At 42.7% G+C, this 17429-nt stretch overlaps 1 protein-coding gene across 1 annotated transcript; it reads right to left on the bottom strand.

The window, feature by feature from the left end:
- Positions 1-914: 914 nt before the first annotated feature.
- Positions 915-14488, bottom strand: CD83 (CD83 molecule). Its single transcript, XM_014878205.2, has 5 exons — positions 14281-14488; positions 14022-14152; positions 4606-4822; positions 4394-4497; positions 915-2622 (listed from the first exon to the last, which is right to left on the bottom strand). The coding sequence occupies exons 1-5, from the start codon at positions 14321-14323 to the stop codon at positions 2464-2466; spliced, it is 654 nt and encodes a 217-aa protein (XP_014733691.2). The 5' UTR covers positions 14324-14488; the 3' UTR covers positions 915-2463.
- Positions 14489-17429: the final 2941 nt, after the last annotated feature.

Genomic DNA, 17429 nt, shown 5'->3' with positions numbered 1-17429 from the left:
AACTGCTGGAGCAAGTCCAGAGGAGGGCCACAAAGTTGACAAGAGGACTGGAGTTCCTCCGCTACGAAGACAGGTTAAGAAAATTAGGGTTGTTCAGCCTGGAGAAGAGAAGGTTTTGTGGACACCTCATAGAAACTCTCCAGTACCTGAAAGGGGCCTTCAGGGAAGCCAAAGAGGGACTCTTTATCAGGAACTGTAGTGATAGGACAGGACTAATGGGTACAAATTGAAAGAGTAGAAATTTAGGCTAGAAATTAGGAAGAAATATTTTACTGTGAGGGTGGTGAGACCCTGCAACAGGTTGCCTAAGGAGGTTATGGATGCCCCATTCCTAGCAATATTCAAAGCCAGGCTGCATAAAGCCTTGGGCAACCTGGTGTAGTGGGAGGTGCCCCTGCCCATGGCAGGGGGGCTGGGACTAGATAATATTTAAGATCCATTCCAACCTCTTAGCATTCTATGATCATAAGCCCCAGTAAACTATGACTGTTGGGTATTAAGCCTTTCTGACCAAATGGAAAAGCACATACGCCTTCAGTTCATAGTTTTTGCCTCCTAAAAATACAGGTCACCCAGGACAGTGGGCTATGTTTAAAAGTGACTGTGGGCAGACTGAAACACCCTTGTGTTCTCCCTAATGACTTGCCTTTTGGTAGGGAACAGGTGTTTTATAATGTACTTTGGACAGAAATTGAAATTTTGATGAAAATTTAAATGGTGTTAGGTCCTTAGAATTGCATAAAATTATCCATTGCTTAATCAGTTATACACACATACAGGCTTTTTCCTGCAGAAGAGGCTGAATCTTATTTGATGTACCTTATTTGATGTAATTATGTAGTTGTAAAATAAAATGCAATTTATACGGAGTATTTCTGGGTTTATTTGCCATATGTGGCTCACAAAAACAAATGTTAGGTTATCTCTGAATTTTTATTTCAAGTATCCTACACATATTTAAATGTAAAAATTACAGAAAAAAAGGCAATGTGGCATTACTTTATTATGTTCTAAGTAATTTGCATATCCCTTGTAACTGTAAGTCATTCTAGTCAGGAGCCTCTTGGACTCCAGCAATGCAGACATCTACCCTGCTGACAGAGCCAGTGCTGAGTGATGTACAGCTTTCTTCCCATCAACACTTCAAAATTAGTCAAAGGATTACAGAAAGATCTTTTTATCAACAGCCTGGAATTCCAAACTGCATTAAAAATTCTAATATTGCCGGTCAGTTCTTGAAGTAATGTTTTAAGACTGTGTTCTGCAGGGTATGCAAGTTATGATGTTTGGGCTCAAATTCTGACACTATGGCATAAGCAACCACAGTCACTTTAGACTCCTCTTCCTTCACCTTCTGCACTAGTAATCCAATAGAAGGTGGTTCCTTGGATTCAGAGCCTAGGATCACTTGCACTTTGGTCCAAAAGGACAAATCTTCTCTCCCCTTTACTGTGTGCCTGAGTTCAGTTTTTCTCATGTCTTTTTTTTGCATACACACGTTGCCAACACCAAAAGCTCGTATGTCCCATCTTCCATTCCTGTATCTCATAGCTAACTTAATACATCCCTAAGATGTAGTTGGTTGGTTTCTTCCAAGCCATGGCTTTGGTCCTCACTGGTGTAACTGGACTGACATAAGTATTGCACACATTTGCCTCCATGTTTTGTAAACCACACAATAAGTCATCTTTCCATGTCCTTAATATCACAGTCTTCTTCATTCTTATTTAAGATTAGAGTCTCATTGAAGCTTCCTATCGATTAATCTGGAAATTACGTCCCTATTTCTCCTGCTGAGATGAAAAGTTCATTCAGTCCAGAAAGATTTTGAGAAAATCTTCTTCCTTCTCAGCTTGTCTGTCACTCTAAGACTTAAGAGTGGATGTTGCTTTGATCCATCCAGTGCAAGAGCATGAAGTTACCTCTTCAGCCTACTTGAACATCAAATGATGAGTTACATCTCATTTGCAGTAAAGGAACTCCATCCAGGATCAGGCTCAGAGCAGAGACAGCCCTGCACACTCATCTTTTCATACCACAGCACCTGCTGGTTTTTCTTTGGAAAGGTGGGAGATATCAATCCAGTGAAGAGCTTCATCTGCTGGCTTTGCACAGAGGCCACGGCCATGGCCTCCCTACAACTCAGTCCTCGTGTTAGAAGCATATTCTTTCTCAGAAAAAGAGGGCTTCACAGTGGAGTGAAATTTGATACCAACCTCAGAACAGCATTGTAACATGTTGTGTAGCTGTAAAAGTATTTCTTAGCTGACTAACTCTCAAAAGTTACCGTAGTGCATAACAGGGCTTGCCGAAGGCTTGTCCAGCACAAGCAGGTCACTGACAATGTACCTGTACTTTCAGGCTGTTCTGAAGAGACCCTATATTAGCATTTATTTCCTCTCCATAGCACTCAGCCATCTAGCTTGTGTTTACTGATGAGTCCACAGTGTCATCAACATCAACTTAGACAGAACTTGAAGGAAGGTCATTTTTGCAAGTGCTGTTGCTGTTTGAATGCTGGAAAGTTGTTATTTCATGTACGTTGATGAGGGTGAGCATGTGCTTCATATCTGGTCTGGGTTTTTGATAACTGGGAGTTATAGTCTCTTTTCTTAGACATGTCTAAAAGAGAAAACACAAAGGAAAGCTTAAAACTGAGAATTCCTATGAAAGGCAATTTTTAAAAAGAGCAACTTTTGAAGGTTTTCCTTCTTCTCTTTGCTAACCATAGCTCATTACACCTTTCCCATTTGTTTGCCACTGGAAGCACCCAGTACCAATCAAAACAGCTGTTTCTTGCTAAACCAATGAACCTTATAGGACAAAAGCCTCAGTCAAAAAAGGAAATTTATATTTGATTCACATTTTCATCTCAACAGGCCTTGCACCAAGCTTTTGCAAGTGTGCTTGCACCTGCCTTCAATGCAAGCCAGTGCCTGAAATATTTTCATCAAGTTGTCAAAGTAAAGCCCCAGCTCTGCCAACCAGTTGTAAAGAGAATGTCACTGTTGAGCTTAGTGGAGATAAGGCACAATCTTCACTACAGAAGAGGACAAGGCAACCTGTAAGAACTTAACAGGCATTTTAAATAATGAACCTCAATTGTGAGATCAGGTCGATATTAGATTTTGATGAAAGCTAGGTTGATACCTGAGACAGGGCCTCACCCAAAAGTAAGATACACGTAATTCCACCAGAGCGATTATCCTCACTGTACAGCTCTGCTTTTTATAACTGCACCACTAAAACTAGGACTTTTTTTATGTAAGGGGAGGAGAGATTTCTGTAGGGATCTGAAATTCTTTCAGGACACTGAGAAGAGCATGATGCATCTATCTCTTCTGAGTGATAGCCTTGCTTTCATACTTCCATCCTAATAAATTCCTACAAGACTTATCTCGTCAAACTTTAGTCTGAATGGCACAAATTACTGGCAGAATTGTCAATCTAAAAAAGAGACAGGCATAAATTTAATTGCTCCCTGAAGATACATGGAAAGCTACATTTAGCGCAGCTAATTAGATACACTCTGATCAACAGTTATGATTCATCTGCTGAGGAGCAAAACAAGAAGGCAAATATGAAATAGGCAGCAAAAGTTAACTCTGACCTCCCAAAATGCTGGGGCTGATTTTGGTTTAGTTTTTATAACAAATGCTGCCAGTGCTGCACTGTACTGGCACCCACGATTCCTGCTGCCTCTGAGCCAGGAGGTGCAGACCTCTGCATGAAGGGGTGACTTAACTGCAGCTGCACCCAAAGCATAGTTATTCTTCTATGGAGTGAGCTTTCCCAAGTACCTCCTCTCCCTTCCTTTCTCAGAACTACTCGCCAGCAGTAAAGGTATGGATAAACTCCCCAATGAGGTTTTTCTCCATGTATTTTATAATGTCTGTTTAACAAGAAAGATGTGACTTCACAAAAATGCTTGTCTGAAATGGGGTTGTCACCTATTTACAAGTATGGAAGCTGAGGCAAAAAGCAGGTAGACATGTCCATCATGCCACTACACAAAACAATTCCATAGGTGGGGAAAGGCTCCCAGGGGTCTGTGCCTCCATCTTGGACAAATGCTGTACTTGGGTACTAAACCAGAAGACCTGTTGCTGTGCCCTTAAAACTGATAAGTAGTTTACACAGAGTAATTGGGAGCAGAAACGAGCAGTGAGAGTGCAGGAAAATGACTGACAGCTTGCTTGAGTTAGATCAGAGTCAGATCAGGGCGCAGTTCTCTCTCTTTGGAACACCATCCTTATGTACCTGAGTTTAATCATAAATTAAGTATGGACACTAACTTCAGACCAGCTGTGTTAAAGCAGTGCTAACAGGGAAAATGAGTGGGGGTATTTTGGTTGGTATTGTTGCTTTGCTTATGAGAAAGGGAATTACTTACACAAGTAAAGAAGATGAGCAACAAGTAAAAAATCCCAAGACAAGTCAGCATGAAGAGCTCGCCTTTGTATTTTTTTATTTTGTCCTCTTCTATTCCAGGGCAACCTAAAATGTAAAGCAAGGTGTTACATTGCTCTGCTGTTTGTAAAATATTTTAAAACTGTTACCTTCCTGACCCACGGAGCATGGGACAGTCAAAGCTCTCCACTGTACCTGTTACTTTTAATGTGACTGTGCTGCTCAGATTGCGTTCCCTGTTCTGCCCCTCCAAAGTGCACTTGTATGTCCCGCTGTTTCGGCCGGTTGCATTTTTGATCCTTAGTGAAAAGGAGGTGTCATTGGAGAGCTCCAAGGAATCCCCAGCTTCTTGTGGATAGTGAGATTCCACATCAAGGACTTCCCATACTATTCCTTCGCTGTCTCCAGCCATCTGGAAAATACAAATATATTTCTCCTCTTGGGCAACAGTGTCATCCTCAGTTTTAGGGTAAAGAAAATTTTAAAGCCGGCTTATGGCTGAAAATGCAGAGGCTGAAGAGAGGCAGGGGGAAGCACAACCTCAAATCTATTTAATATGTTCATGCTTGCAATCCAAAAGTATATGGGGCTTTGCTGAAATGGACTCTATCTATAAATAGGAATTATAGAACTATTCTGTAATAATTTCTTAAGCTGCCTCACCTGGACAGCAACATGACAGAAGGCAGGGGTAGCAGAGGGCCCGGAAGAGTTCAGACCGAGAGAGACAGTCCATGGGGATGGAGCAGAGGCAGCAAGGGGCAGCCCTACCCAGGCGATTAGTAGTGGCTCTGGGGACCAGAGGTGCCCAGGAGAGCATGGCAGCAGACAGGGAGGCTCCACTGCTGCCTGTGCTTGCCCTGCCAGCACACCTTCTGCCATGCAGGGGTGACAATTAAACCTGCTCACCCAGCAAGTGTGCCACTGCACGAGGGTTCTGCCAAGCACAGGCTGGCATCCTCCCAGCCTCTCCGCAGCTCAGAGTTCCCTGTGGGAATGCAGCCCTGGAAAATGCACTTTCCTGTGCCAGTTTCTATGTAGCTGACCCCTGAAACCATGCTGCCTCTCTGGAGGAATAGAAGCTTCCCCCCACCCCACTTCCCTCCCTTCCACTCATGACTGGAACCAAAGAACAAAAAATTGGTTCAGCTCCTTCAGATGCGGTTGCATGAAGGTCACAAGCAGGTTCTGGTGCACTTGGGGAGCATTTGTACGTTGAATTTCTTAATTGTAACCAGAAGAGCTACATTCCTTGGCATTGCTGAGAGGCTGCGGGAGGAATGAAGTGTATTCCCAGAACAGCTCGAACTGCGGGGCGATAGGACACACTGAAAATGACAATTGGCTGGGAACCACAAAGAAGAGAGAAATCACTAAGTTGATTTGAAAGATGGAAGAAGGGTTTGAATTAGCCCGTGTCCATTCTTATTCATCGAAGCTGCACCCTGGGATTCGAGGCAGCATGACTTTCATAAAGGTTTCCCAAGTAAGGAATTCAATCTTTCTGAGGACCAGCAGAGCCAGAGCCAGCTCATAAGTCCAAGGCTCAGCATTTCAGCCAAACACATAACTAATGTAAGCCAAGGCTTTTTTATTATTATTATTTTATTTTAATAGACACATTTTTGGGTCATATGTTGGTGCTTACTTTCTATCAGCATAGCTACTGCATCGGGGTATACCAGTTACACTGCAAGTTATTAAAATTAACACAACTTTCCCATACTGAGGCTAGGAGTATCTGGTTTCCCTTTCATGTGTTTGCAGGGGGAAAGCACACTCGACAGTCTGGAGAGAAGTATGGGTCTGCTCCCTTAAACACTGCTATTTTTGCAGCTTAAAGTGGTGTAAAACAAGCTGCAGTTTGGGGAACTTTGCAGGAACTGAGGAATGAGATTGAAAGCACAAGATTTCCTTAATTGTAAAGATTATTTCTCAGAAAGGTTTTGGGTTTTTTAGTGCATCAACTGAAACACAGCAGTAATTTCCTGGGGCTTTCCACACTTTACCCAGAAAGAGGGAAGAATCTTTCCCTTAATCCCCCAGTAAATTTACCCCAGCTTCTCTTTCTTATTACACTCAGCCCCAAGCAGCTACAAGACAAGCAGTATGTATGGTGGTTTCAGGCTGTAGAGACTTCACTGTGCTACAGGGATTTAGGTATTTTCAGGCCTTGCACATTGTCAGAGATGTGGCCAGAGGAATTCCAATACCCAGGCTGGGCTCAGCTCTGGTTACAACTAGGTCAGTAACAGTTAAGTGGATATAGTTGACCTCCCTCAGATCTAATTTTTGCCACTCTCCCTTCCCTTACCACCCCCTTCCTCAGTGAAATTTAAAACTGCCCACAAGGCAATAAAAGGAACCAGCCTGGCTGCCCTTTGCATTGCCCTAAATTGCAGATAGGAGGTCTGAGCTACACACAAAAAATTAGATTTGTTTAGGAATTTTTGGTTCTGTTTTTTCCTTTCATTTACTGGAAGCATAAATAATTGCTGTCTTGGGTAGTAAATGGTGGTGTGATTCTTGTGGCTGAGATCTGGGAATGAAAAAACACTTTGATCTTTCTGTATGCAATTGCAATCAGCACTGCTCATATAAGGGAGAACTCAATTAAGTCTATGCATCCCATGCCTGACCATGCACTTATTCCAAGTGAGATTTTGGGTAAATGATTTAACTTCCCTATTTCATGGGAGCAGTGAGGGATAGGATTGATTATTGCCTCCAAAGCTTTTTAAGGTGCTTGGTTGCTGTTGCAAGCACAATGATGGTGACCCTGCAGACAAGACTGTCAGAATTTTCCCTTAGAAATGCTCTGTGTACGGCAAAGCAGCATCATGAAACTGCACTAACAATATGCTTTACCCCAAAATAAGAAGAAAAAGTTACTTTGTGGCCTAATCTGGCTCCCTCACTTGCAGAGAAACCACTGGTGACCTGGATGGGGGTTGTGAACCTTGCATTTGGGGAGGAGGAGGAGGAGGAGGAGGGGGTCATTTGTGTGGGTTTAATTCGGGGTTTGCACGCCTTTCTTCCTCCATTAAATCTCCTCATTGCTGAAGGGCAAGGGCAGGCAAGGCAGTCTGCAGGGGTGCTGTGTGCCCTGCAGTATTCCAACATTTTTTAGGCTGCAGAGACATCTGGTGGCATCTTTCCAGCCTCTGCAGGCAGTGCATCCACCCCTACTCAGAGGTCACAGCAACCTTTTCGCTGATGCCTGAATCAAGCCTTTTTCAACAGCAATCTTATCTCCTGTTATCTTATTTTAAAATACAAAAACAAAACAAACTACCCCCCTCCCTTTTTAAATTCTCTACAAGCGAGAAAACATCTCAGCAAATTTGCAGAGTGCATCCTTGTATCTCAGCTGTATAAAAGGAAGCCATGAGATGTTCAGGAAGGTCATCGTTCTGCCTCTTGCTCTATTCAAGATAACCTCTTTCCCACCCCAAATCTAATTAAAATTACAAAAATGCCACTTTGCTTGCCACCTCCTGTGAATTACTTGGCAGTCTCTCTCACTGGACAGATCATTCTGCAGCTCAAGCTTCTATGATAAACCAGCCCTAATTCATGCCAAATGTCCTCCAGGTGATACCACAGCCCAAGGTAAATGCTGGGGGTTTTACCTAATTAATTCCACACAAGCTTAGAGGGATCAAAGCAAGCGCTGCCAGAGACAGCAATCCACTTGTGTAGGGATCATCCTCTTCTTTAATTAGTGAAAAAAATCTTTTCTTCCCACGTTTCATTTGTGTTTGGTTTCCCTTACACCTCATTGCTGAGCAAACTGCAGCATGCCAGCTTCTCCTGCTCCCCACATCCAAATGGAGGAGAAAATGAAGGAGGTCTGTTCCTGCTCCCATGTTTGCTGCTAATGGCTTGACCAAAATTCAAAAGGCAAATCATGACTTGTGTGGGGACAGGTAGAAAATTCTACTAAATCTATTTTCATAAAAAGGGCCTTGTTACCATGCAGTCTGCTGGGGGTTAATTCCTCCAGAATTTTTCAGGGGAACAGGGACTAGCTGGCAACATAATTCTGCCTATCTGCATAAAACTACCCTTTAAGAAAATTTAAAAACAGAAGAAATGTGAGCTTATGTTTAATGTCACATATACATTGTCCTTCAGCAATGTCTGTGGCAGACTTTCAGAAATGACCTGGCAGAATATCTTCAGCAGATGCTGAAGTGAGGTGATCCTTCCCCTCTGTTCAGTCCCTGCTGAGACACACCCTGGAGCACTGGGTTCAGCTGGGCTCCCAGGGCAAGAGAGACATGGTCATATCCCTCCTTCACTGGAGGATCATCACAAAGATGAATGGAGCACCTGACATGAGAGCTCAGCCTGGAGGAGACCAGGGCGAGGATCATCTTACCAGTATTGATTCAACAGGAGGATAGAGAAACTGGACTCTTCTCAGTGGCCTTCAGAGGAAAGAAAAGAGGCAATGGCCAGGGACTGAAATTCAGTCCAAAAAAAGCCAAATAAAAACCCTTTTTACTGTAGGAGTGGTTGAACGCTGGAATGGCCTGCCCAGAGAGGATGGAGAGGAAATCTCCATCCTTTGAGATATTCAGGACTAAACTGGCCACAGCCTTGAGGAGCCAGCTCTAGTTGTCAGTTTTTAGTGTGTTTAATTGAAAGTTATTCTAGTTCCCAAAATCTTGGAAACGCGTGGTCTAAAAAGGTTGTGATTTTCCCAGATATACTCTCTGGTCAATTGACTGATTCCTATTCAAGTTTCTCCTAGCCCAGAGCTTTTTGACAAGAACACTGGTGGTGATACAGAGGATATTAAAATGAGATATGTTTGATTGAAAATACCACTGAATTAATATATTTCTGTTCTCTGACTGGATGAATTATGAGAAATAGGTAGAATAATTAGGCCCCCAAAATTTAAGTGCTCTTCAGCAAATATTTCTTTTTCAGAGAACTAAAAACAAGGTGGAAGAAGGAGGAGGAGCACTGTGCTCAGTTCTAGCTGGCTAAATTTTAGCTGTGGTTTTGAAAACTACTACAGCATTACATGGTAGTAAATTAAAAGGCAATTCACCCAGGATGTAGTGCTCACACCCAACTAATCAATTAATATTTAATTTTATTAACATGTGAGAGTGAGCAGTTCTCCCACTAACTCATGTTCTCTGCTCTCATTAAATACCTTTTCTCATCAAAATTTTCCAACACTAAGGTGGTACACTGTCTTCAAGGTAAATCAAAATGCCAATATAAACTACTTTTCCCATATAAGAAATTTTTATTTCAGCAAAAATGGTTGAGGTCCAAAACTGATGTCAGTTTAAAGGTGGAACATATTAACATCAGATTATTTTCTAGTGAGGGTGAGATAATTGTAAAAATGGATTTGTTTAAAATTATACCAGGCATAATGGCCAAGTTGAAATTTCTGACTGTTATAGAGAGATAAAAACCTACATAAAGCCAGAAGGAATTTATTTTCTGAAGCAAAATATATAGAATTCTGGCAATGCCCAATAGCCACATATAATGAAACACAACTGAGCCGAAACTGCTTAATAGGTGTATTTTTCAGCACAAAAATGCTTCCATATTCTATTAGTGCTAAAGGTGCATCCATATGGTTCCTATACAGTGTCATGTAGAGATACCAAACTTAAATTTGAAAATAGCATACATAAATTGTGGGCACATGTGAGTGAACTCAGAATGTGCTTTAAAAAGGGAGAGGGGGTGGGGGGAGAGATGAGGAAAGAAAATCCAAAACCCAACCCCAAAACAACAGCGAAGGAACTATGAGCCAGCTGGAAAAGCCCTTTGACTCACACAGAGTCTTTATTGTTTAGTTGGTTTGGCTTGATTTGATTTTTTTTAGCTGAGGGCATCCAGCCTTAGCTCATGTCAAACAAAAGAATTGTTTTGGTCATGAAATCATTTCCACTGCTCCCTTCCTGTCTAAATTATCAAGTGATGAAGCTACTTGGGGGTGAATGGATGGCTGAGGAGCACTGGACTGCATTTCTTTGCATAGGTTAGAAATTCGGCTGAAGTAATTTAGCAAATATTTACCTATGCTCATACATTACAGCTATGCACTTTTAGCAAAAGTAGTTTCCTTTGGAGGAAGGTGCAGTCAATATTATATGTTTAAAATGTTTATTCTTATTTTGTAATATGACTCCCCGCTCTTATTCTGCCACAATTTTATATTTTTCAAGGAAGTGCTATAAAGTTAATTGATTTCTCTCCACTGAAGCACAGCCTTCTTTCCTCTTCTTCAAGATTTGTTTTAGATTAAGACTCTTCTGGCCATCACATGAAGAAAATAGTGTAATATCCACTGGGACTTCATTTGTGTGTGTTTAAACTTGATTTTCAAACTGGATATAAAGTGATAATTATGAGGGTTTATGAAGTGGTTCTCATTTTCAATGTACTGCAGAAAGAGAAACTGTTCAGTTTTCAACAGCCCTATGAGGCAGAACGAAAAGTAAAGTTTCATTGCCCAGATTCCTGTCTTGTAGGTGGGCTGTAGAGATTCAAACCAGCATTTCCATAGATAATTCCCTGTGTCTGGGTGCTTAGGCAAAAGAGGCCAAGTTTTCAGTTCTCAGCTGGCAAACATTCACACTGCTCATATATGGGTTTATGGCATCCAGGCTGTCCAGCACTCCTAAAAACACACTTTAAGACCATCATCACTATGAATTCTTTTCCTTGGCCTTTTTCTAGTGAATGGAATGAGAGCTGCACCAGGCTACCTTCTCCCCAGTGTGTTCAGCCAGCCTACTTCATATGTTTTTAAGTAAAAATCATTTTGTCCGAGCTGACTGACTGTGGTCCTGATTCTGCACAGAACTACTTATACAGGTGATAACCTACATGAGAATAATTAGCTCAAATGATCCTGGATGCAGGTCAAACACATCCATGCTTTTTTTTGCAGTATGAGACATTAGCAAAAGCAAAGGAATTGAATGCAAACCTTCTTTATTACACCTAGTTGGATTTTGACACCAGAGTATTAACTGCATTAGACAATTACTTCTCTATACAGCAAATACTTTTAAATTACAACCTTTTTTTTTTTTTTTTTAGCAGATTGTAACAAACTGGCCCTTAATTAGTCTTAGCACACCGAGGTGCCAGAGGGAAGGAGGGGTTTGCTCACGGAACATTCACCCTGTGCAAACAGCTGCACAAGCAGCACCGTAACATTGCCACCATCATTTTTTTTAAAGCAACAGAAGCAAAGGTTAATTGCTTGCATTTACTTCACAGTTCAAAGTGACCTCATACAAAAGATTTTGCCTAACAGCTGCTTGAACTTTACAGCCTGAAATTTCATACAATTTGTTGCAATTACCTTTTAATTAGTCCTTTGGGTTTATATGTGGTGTTTATTGATTAATCCTTCGGTAGTTGTTTTTAAATAACAGAGTAATTACCTGTGTTGGGTGAGGGAATGGTAGCACACTCCACCATTCCCTCACCCTCCTTTGCAGTGTTGAGTGGGGACAGTAGCACAGAGTCAAAGTGTAGAGAGGGGAGGACAAAGATCTTCAAGCTGTTGCTTGTTTAGCTAGCCCCACAAGTAGAAGTATTGGCTGTTCAGCACAAAACACTGAGCCTAGATTGATTTTCCCCACGGAGAGTCAGGCTTTTTAGATTTGGCACTCTGCTTTTCCTAATTTGGCTGCAACTGTGTCTTGGGCTGGCGTCACTGTCTGCCTGTCCCCACTTCCCACCTCTCTCATGGGACAAGCAAACAGAAGACTGCAGAACCATGGTTGGTGCCATCAGCCCCTGAGGACTGGCAAGAGCTGACAGCAGCAAGGCTTTTGTTACTTTTTGTGCCAGCAGAGAAAATAAGAGTGAGGCTCTGTTATGCTGGACACTGGAAAACCAGTCTTTTCCTGAGCAAAGCAGTTGAAGCAGGAAGAGCAAGGAGACCATGGAGGGAGCGAGGATTGTAGGGACAGGGCAGGGGACATGCAGTGGCAGTCTAGACTGTGACAGCATGTCTGCTGCAAGGGGAAGCAGCACCACAGAGGGCCCCCACAAAAGGCATCATCAAATATCGCCTTCCTGTGCATGTGCAGTCATTTTGTGCCCAGGTGGAACTGCAAAGAGGCAACACAGAATTGTGTTTATAGGCTTTCCTTACACTTCTTCATCAGGGAATGGCTTTTGGCTGCTGTTTGCTGCTTTGCCTTCCCTGTTCCCACTGAACTTGGGGAACCACGTGGATCCCTACACTTCAGCCTGTTATTGTTTTTGTTGACTTCCAAACAGTCAATATGCTATGGGGGAGACTTTTCTGGGATCCAGTCAGCCTCTCTGTTTATTCCTCCCCCACCCCCTACCACTTCTTCTCAACTCCTCTAGGTCCACCAGACAGCATGGTTTGCCTTCCATGAGCTCCTTGCCCTTCCTGGGCACTGTGAGAGAAAGGGAGCCTGCAATATTAGCACATATCTGAATGGGAAATATAGATCCTTATCCAGTTTTTGAGGCAGAAAAAATTAGTTGACTCATATTCCATATCCCATAGTAAAGTTCAACCAAAAGCATTATTCTCTCCTCTCTGTCTACCACCTGTACTTAGTTCAACAGTTTGGAAAAAGATGCTGCACTTAATGGGTTGGCACTCAGATGTTCAAAACAGCTCTTTTGAGGTGTAGCTGTCATCTAGTCTGTAGGCAAATGCTCATTGTTGTACCAGCAGTGAAACTCAGATGCATTGCAAGTTTCAACCTCAGAAGCCGTATCTAATACCAAACACTGTTTGTTGGTTTACTGTAGGAAATGAGTTTAAAACTGTATCTGACTGAACTGCTGAGGAAGAAGGCTGTGGTTTTAGGTTCTGGCAGAGATAAATTAACGGTTTTCAACATATATAAGTAAGGTTTTCTCCTCTTCCCTTCCACTTTTCTACCTTCACATGGGAAATTAATTCAACTCTGTAACCCACAAAATCTTTATTCACAGATTGATTTTCCACTATTATAACAAGCAACGGAGAGTTGACTTAACAGGTAACAAAGGACAACCACGAGTGGCCTATGATAAGCAGCAGAAGTGTATGGCTGGGAGTGGGGAATGGAGAAGCTCTCCATCTGCCTTCTGCTCATATCCTGCCCTTACCCACCCCACTAGTCAAATCTTCCTAAAGAATAGCAAGTACTTTTTTAGTTCTTCTATTTCAAACAAAAAATCATCTCCTATTTTAAGGGGATTAAGCAAGAGCAGTATCATTGATGTTGCAAGGCTTAAATACCTTTTATTTTTTTTTTTTGTCTGAAGAAAACCTTGGAAGAGTTCTCTTTGGAGTAGTATTTGGCAGGTTGTACATAGGGCATAACCTAAATTTTGATCCAGAGAAGCCAGCAATAATCAAATAGAAAAGCAGGCCAAGAGCAATTCAGGGAATCATGCTCAAATAGCCTGTTTCCAATGACATGGAAAAGGCCTGTTCAGCTCAAAGGTTTGCAGTGCTGCCTTCCCTCTGCTATACTAATGGGAGGATTCCTCTGCAGAAAACCCATTTCGTACAAGACAAGCCAGTATCAGGTAGGGAAGCAAAGCAGACTACTCAAGTAACTTAGGCTTTTTCTTACCTTATACCAAGATGCTGTCTGGTAGGAGATGGAGGAGTCCTGAAGAGCTTTACAGGGCAGCACTGCTTCCTCAGCACACCTCACAGCAACATCTGGGATCATCACAGAAGTCCCACGGATCGAGCACCAAACTGCAAAGCACAGGTACACATCACCTTTAAACGAGATTGCTTACACAATCCTTCCCGTCTTTCCAAAACATATCCCCACAAAACAAACATGAAAGACCAGAAGGAAAATTGCGGGGCTGCCCACTTACCATTGCACAGGATGATGAGCAGAGCACAGACTCCCAAAGACATGGCTTTTACTGCTTCAGATCACAGAGCAGCAACAGCGTGCCTCTCTGCAGGGTGGACTGTGAGAGCAGAGTGAAGCTGTGACTGCTTTCAGAGTGATATTTCTGAAGGCAGTCTGGGGAATCCCCCAGACTTATCTTGAGGTTTTTCGTCATAGGGAAAATCCCTGCATGTATGAATCAAGGCTCCTCCCCTTAAATCTGTGAGGTCACACCCATTTTTCTGCAAACACTTGCGCTGGTAGCAACTCACCTCCCTTTTTTCTTTTTTTCTCCTCCTCTGTACTGATCTGCACAGAGTTAAGGTTGACCAAGGGGCACTGTAGGTTGGTGTGAAGGCCACCGAAATCAGCGCTGAGCAAATGTCTCTTGAGTGACAAAATGTCAGGAGAAAGGGCTTGTCAGCTCAAAATCCCCTCTCAACATTCTCTCTGCAGCTCTAAGAGTACAGTGCATGTGCAGAGCTTGGCCTTACAATGTGACATTTCTGAAACCACATTTAAGACCTCAGGTCACAGTGCCAAGGAAACACCTTGACTTGGGGCTAAGGGCTAAACAGGAATTATCAGCACAGCTGAGCAAAACAAACTGTATTTCAGTGGAGTTACACGTTTAACTCTGCAGTTAGGCACACGTCAGGTAGAACATTATCTCTTCTTAGCATATTTTGTCATTTTCAAGACAAACAAAGGAATCTGGAGTGGCATAACTTTACAAATTATATGCTGGAAAATTTCATCGTGGAAAATCATCCCAGAAGAGGAACCACTTGGACATCCCCTCTAGATGGGGAGAGGGGAAATCCTTTCCCTATGATCTGTGAGAGCTGTTTACCCCTGGAGAATTTTTAAGTCCAAGGTCGATCAAAGAAGCATTTACAAATCCTGAAACTGAAAGTTGCTGATGTTATTTTTGGCAAACCCTTAGGGCTGCTGTCTTGAGGCTACTGAGATCATGATGAAGAGAAGCTATTTGCAGGGGGAGGGGGTTTAAGATTTGATGGGTGGAAAATGTATAGTCAGCCCCATTTAAAAACTAGGGTTAGGGTTCTGGAAGCCACTCCAGTCTGGACACCCTAAATCCAAATAACCTCTAGAAAACTTTGTGAGAAGTCAGTTTGACAAGTCCTCACCATGCAAAAGTCCTACTCAGATGGGTAAATGCTGTGGGTGGGTAGCACTTTTGGAAACTCCAGTTTGTTCTGTGGAGAAAGTCGGACAGCAATTTCACTGGGGGCCTCACTGTTTAAATAGCCCACTTATTTTTAAAGCTTTTTGCTTCTACCTTCATTGATCATAATGGTAAATGTAACAGGCTCTCAGCTTTATTTTTCTCTTTATGTTTTCTGGTTTCAAGGACCAGGACCTCAATCTATTACTTAGAAAGTACAAGTGGAATATAAAACCCAGTGGATCTCCTGAGAGTGAGAGAAAATCACTTCTTTCTCCTGTGTGAAATAATAGTCCTTGAGAAGATAGAAGGGGGGGTGGGCTGCTGCTGAAGGAAATCTTAGAGAGAAGAGGGCTCCAGTTAATATATTTCACATCTGTTCTTCACTAAAATGATGATTTTCTGCCCTCATGTGTTGGTCACACATCAAGCCCATCTCCAAGAAGGGCACTCAGCTTTCACCCAAGGGCCTCTTTCTGTGAGTCCTGCAGAGCTACATGTTTACCCTTCATAAACCCATCAAGAGACACAGCCTTTCTCTTTCTCCCTTTTCATCATGAGGAAATCCCCATGGGCGAACCATAGCAAGCTCAGCCCACAGCAGTCCTTCCCCTGGTGGCCTGGCCAGCAGCAGCCGGGGGGGCTGTGGCAAACCTGAACCTGGGGTCACAAGTTTGCCCACACAGAAGTGCACCGAAGGTAAGCATAAAGGGCCAGGCTTCAGCACTGGGAAATGTCCATGCCACACACACTTGCCGAGGTGATGTTAAACAACATTCTACCTCAGTTCGTTAAAATATAGGAGTCTTAAAAACACACGGGTTTTCCCTCCAGGACAGACATAACTTCAAGCAAAACAGCCCTTTTCCTGCAGAAGTATTTGCAAGCTCAGCTGCTGTTCCACAGTACACTGCGTGAAGCAGGAGAGCAGGATACAAAAAACAAAAGCTGAAACTCCCTTTGCTAGGGAAGAAGAAATAATTTGGTTTCTAAATTTTCCCTGGTAGGGATTTTTTTTCTTTAGGGAAACTTTGAACTGGGGTGTACTTTCCATCCTAACTTTTAATATCCTTTCTGTGGTTTCAAAGGTCAAGTCTATTGTCTCCAGAGCCCTGGAACCTGCTTCGAGTTTCACTGAACAGTGGAAGCAATGGGAGCTCTGTGGCACGGGTCTGGGTGTGGGAGTGATTGCCTGTCAGCCTTCTCCATGAGAAACAGATCCACATCTTTGAGGACCCTCAGCAACCTCAGGAGCCACACAGTTAGGTGAATAAGTGGAAGTTTATCATTAAATGCGTTGTTCTGTGGACCTAGTGAGACCTGCTTTTGTACAGTGTGTCCTGTTGCCTTTTGCTCTCCTTCCCCTGCCTGCACCACTCACTACAGGAACCGTGAGCCCTTGATCTCACTGAGGAAGAAGCAGCATCTGCTCCGGTGAGTCCAGAGCTGCACACGTGATGACTGACATTAGCAAGCAGTCTGTAAAACTGCTGCGTTCTGCCCACCTTCCCCTTAGCAAGGGTGCTCATTTGGATCTTCATCTTTGACCCAGCTGCTGATTTTCATGTATTTCATAGGCATTTAATTCTCTTTGAGCCTCGATCCCTCTGTCAGTTTGATAGAAAGCAGGTTCAGAACATACTGGCTGATAGACAGCCAGATGGCATGATCACAGAAATTTCATTCTCTGTGGGAAATGAGGCTATAAGCACAAGGATGTGGGATGGATTCATAGGATAAGGTTAAAAAGTCAAGACTGTATATTTTTTTCAGTGATGATAGAGCCTTGGAAATCCTGTTCATGGAATCGTATCTTGTTTCCTTGAACCAGGTAGGTACTACATCCCTCAGATACTTGTGTAGCAGAGTTTTCCTGATTTCTCACTCCAGTGTATGGCTGCAAAGTATATCAGAATGCTTATTTCACATGTTTTCCCCCG

Source organism: Sturnus vulgaris, chromosome 1 (assembly GCF_052056855.1).
Source record: "Sturnus vulgaris isolate bStuVul1 chromosome 1, bStuVul1.hap1, whole genome shotgun sequence".
NCBI lineage: Eukaryota > Metazoa > Chordata > Aves > Passeriformes > Sturnidae > Sturnus > Sturnus vulgaris.
Note: the sequence above shows the minus strand (reverse complement) of the source record. Positions and strands in the feature narration are given on the sequence as shown.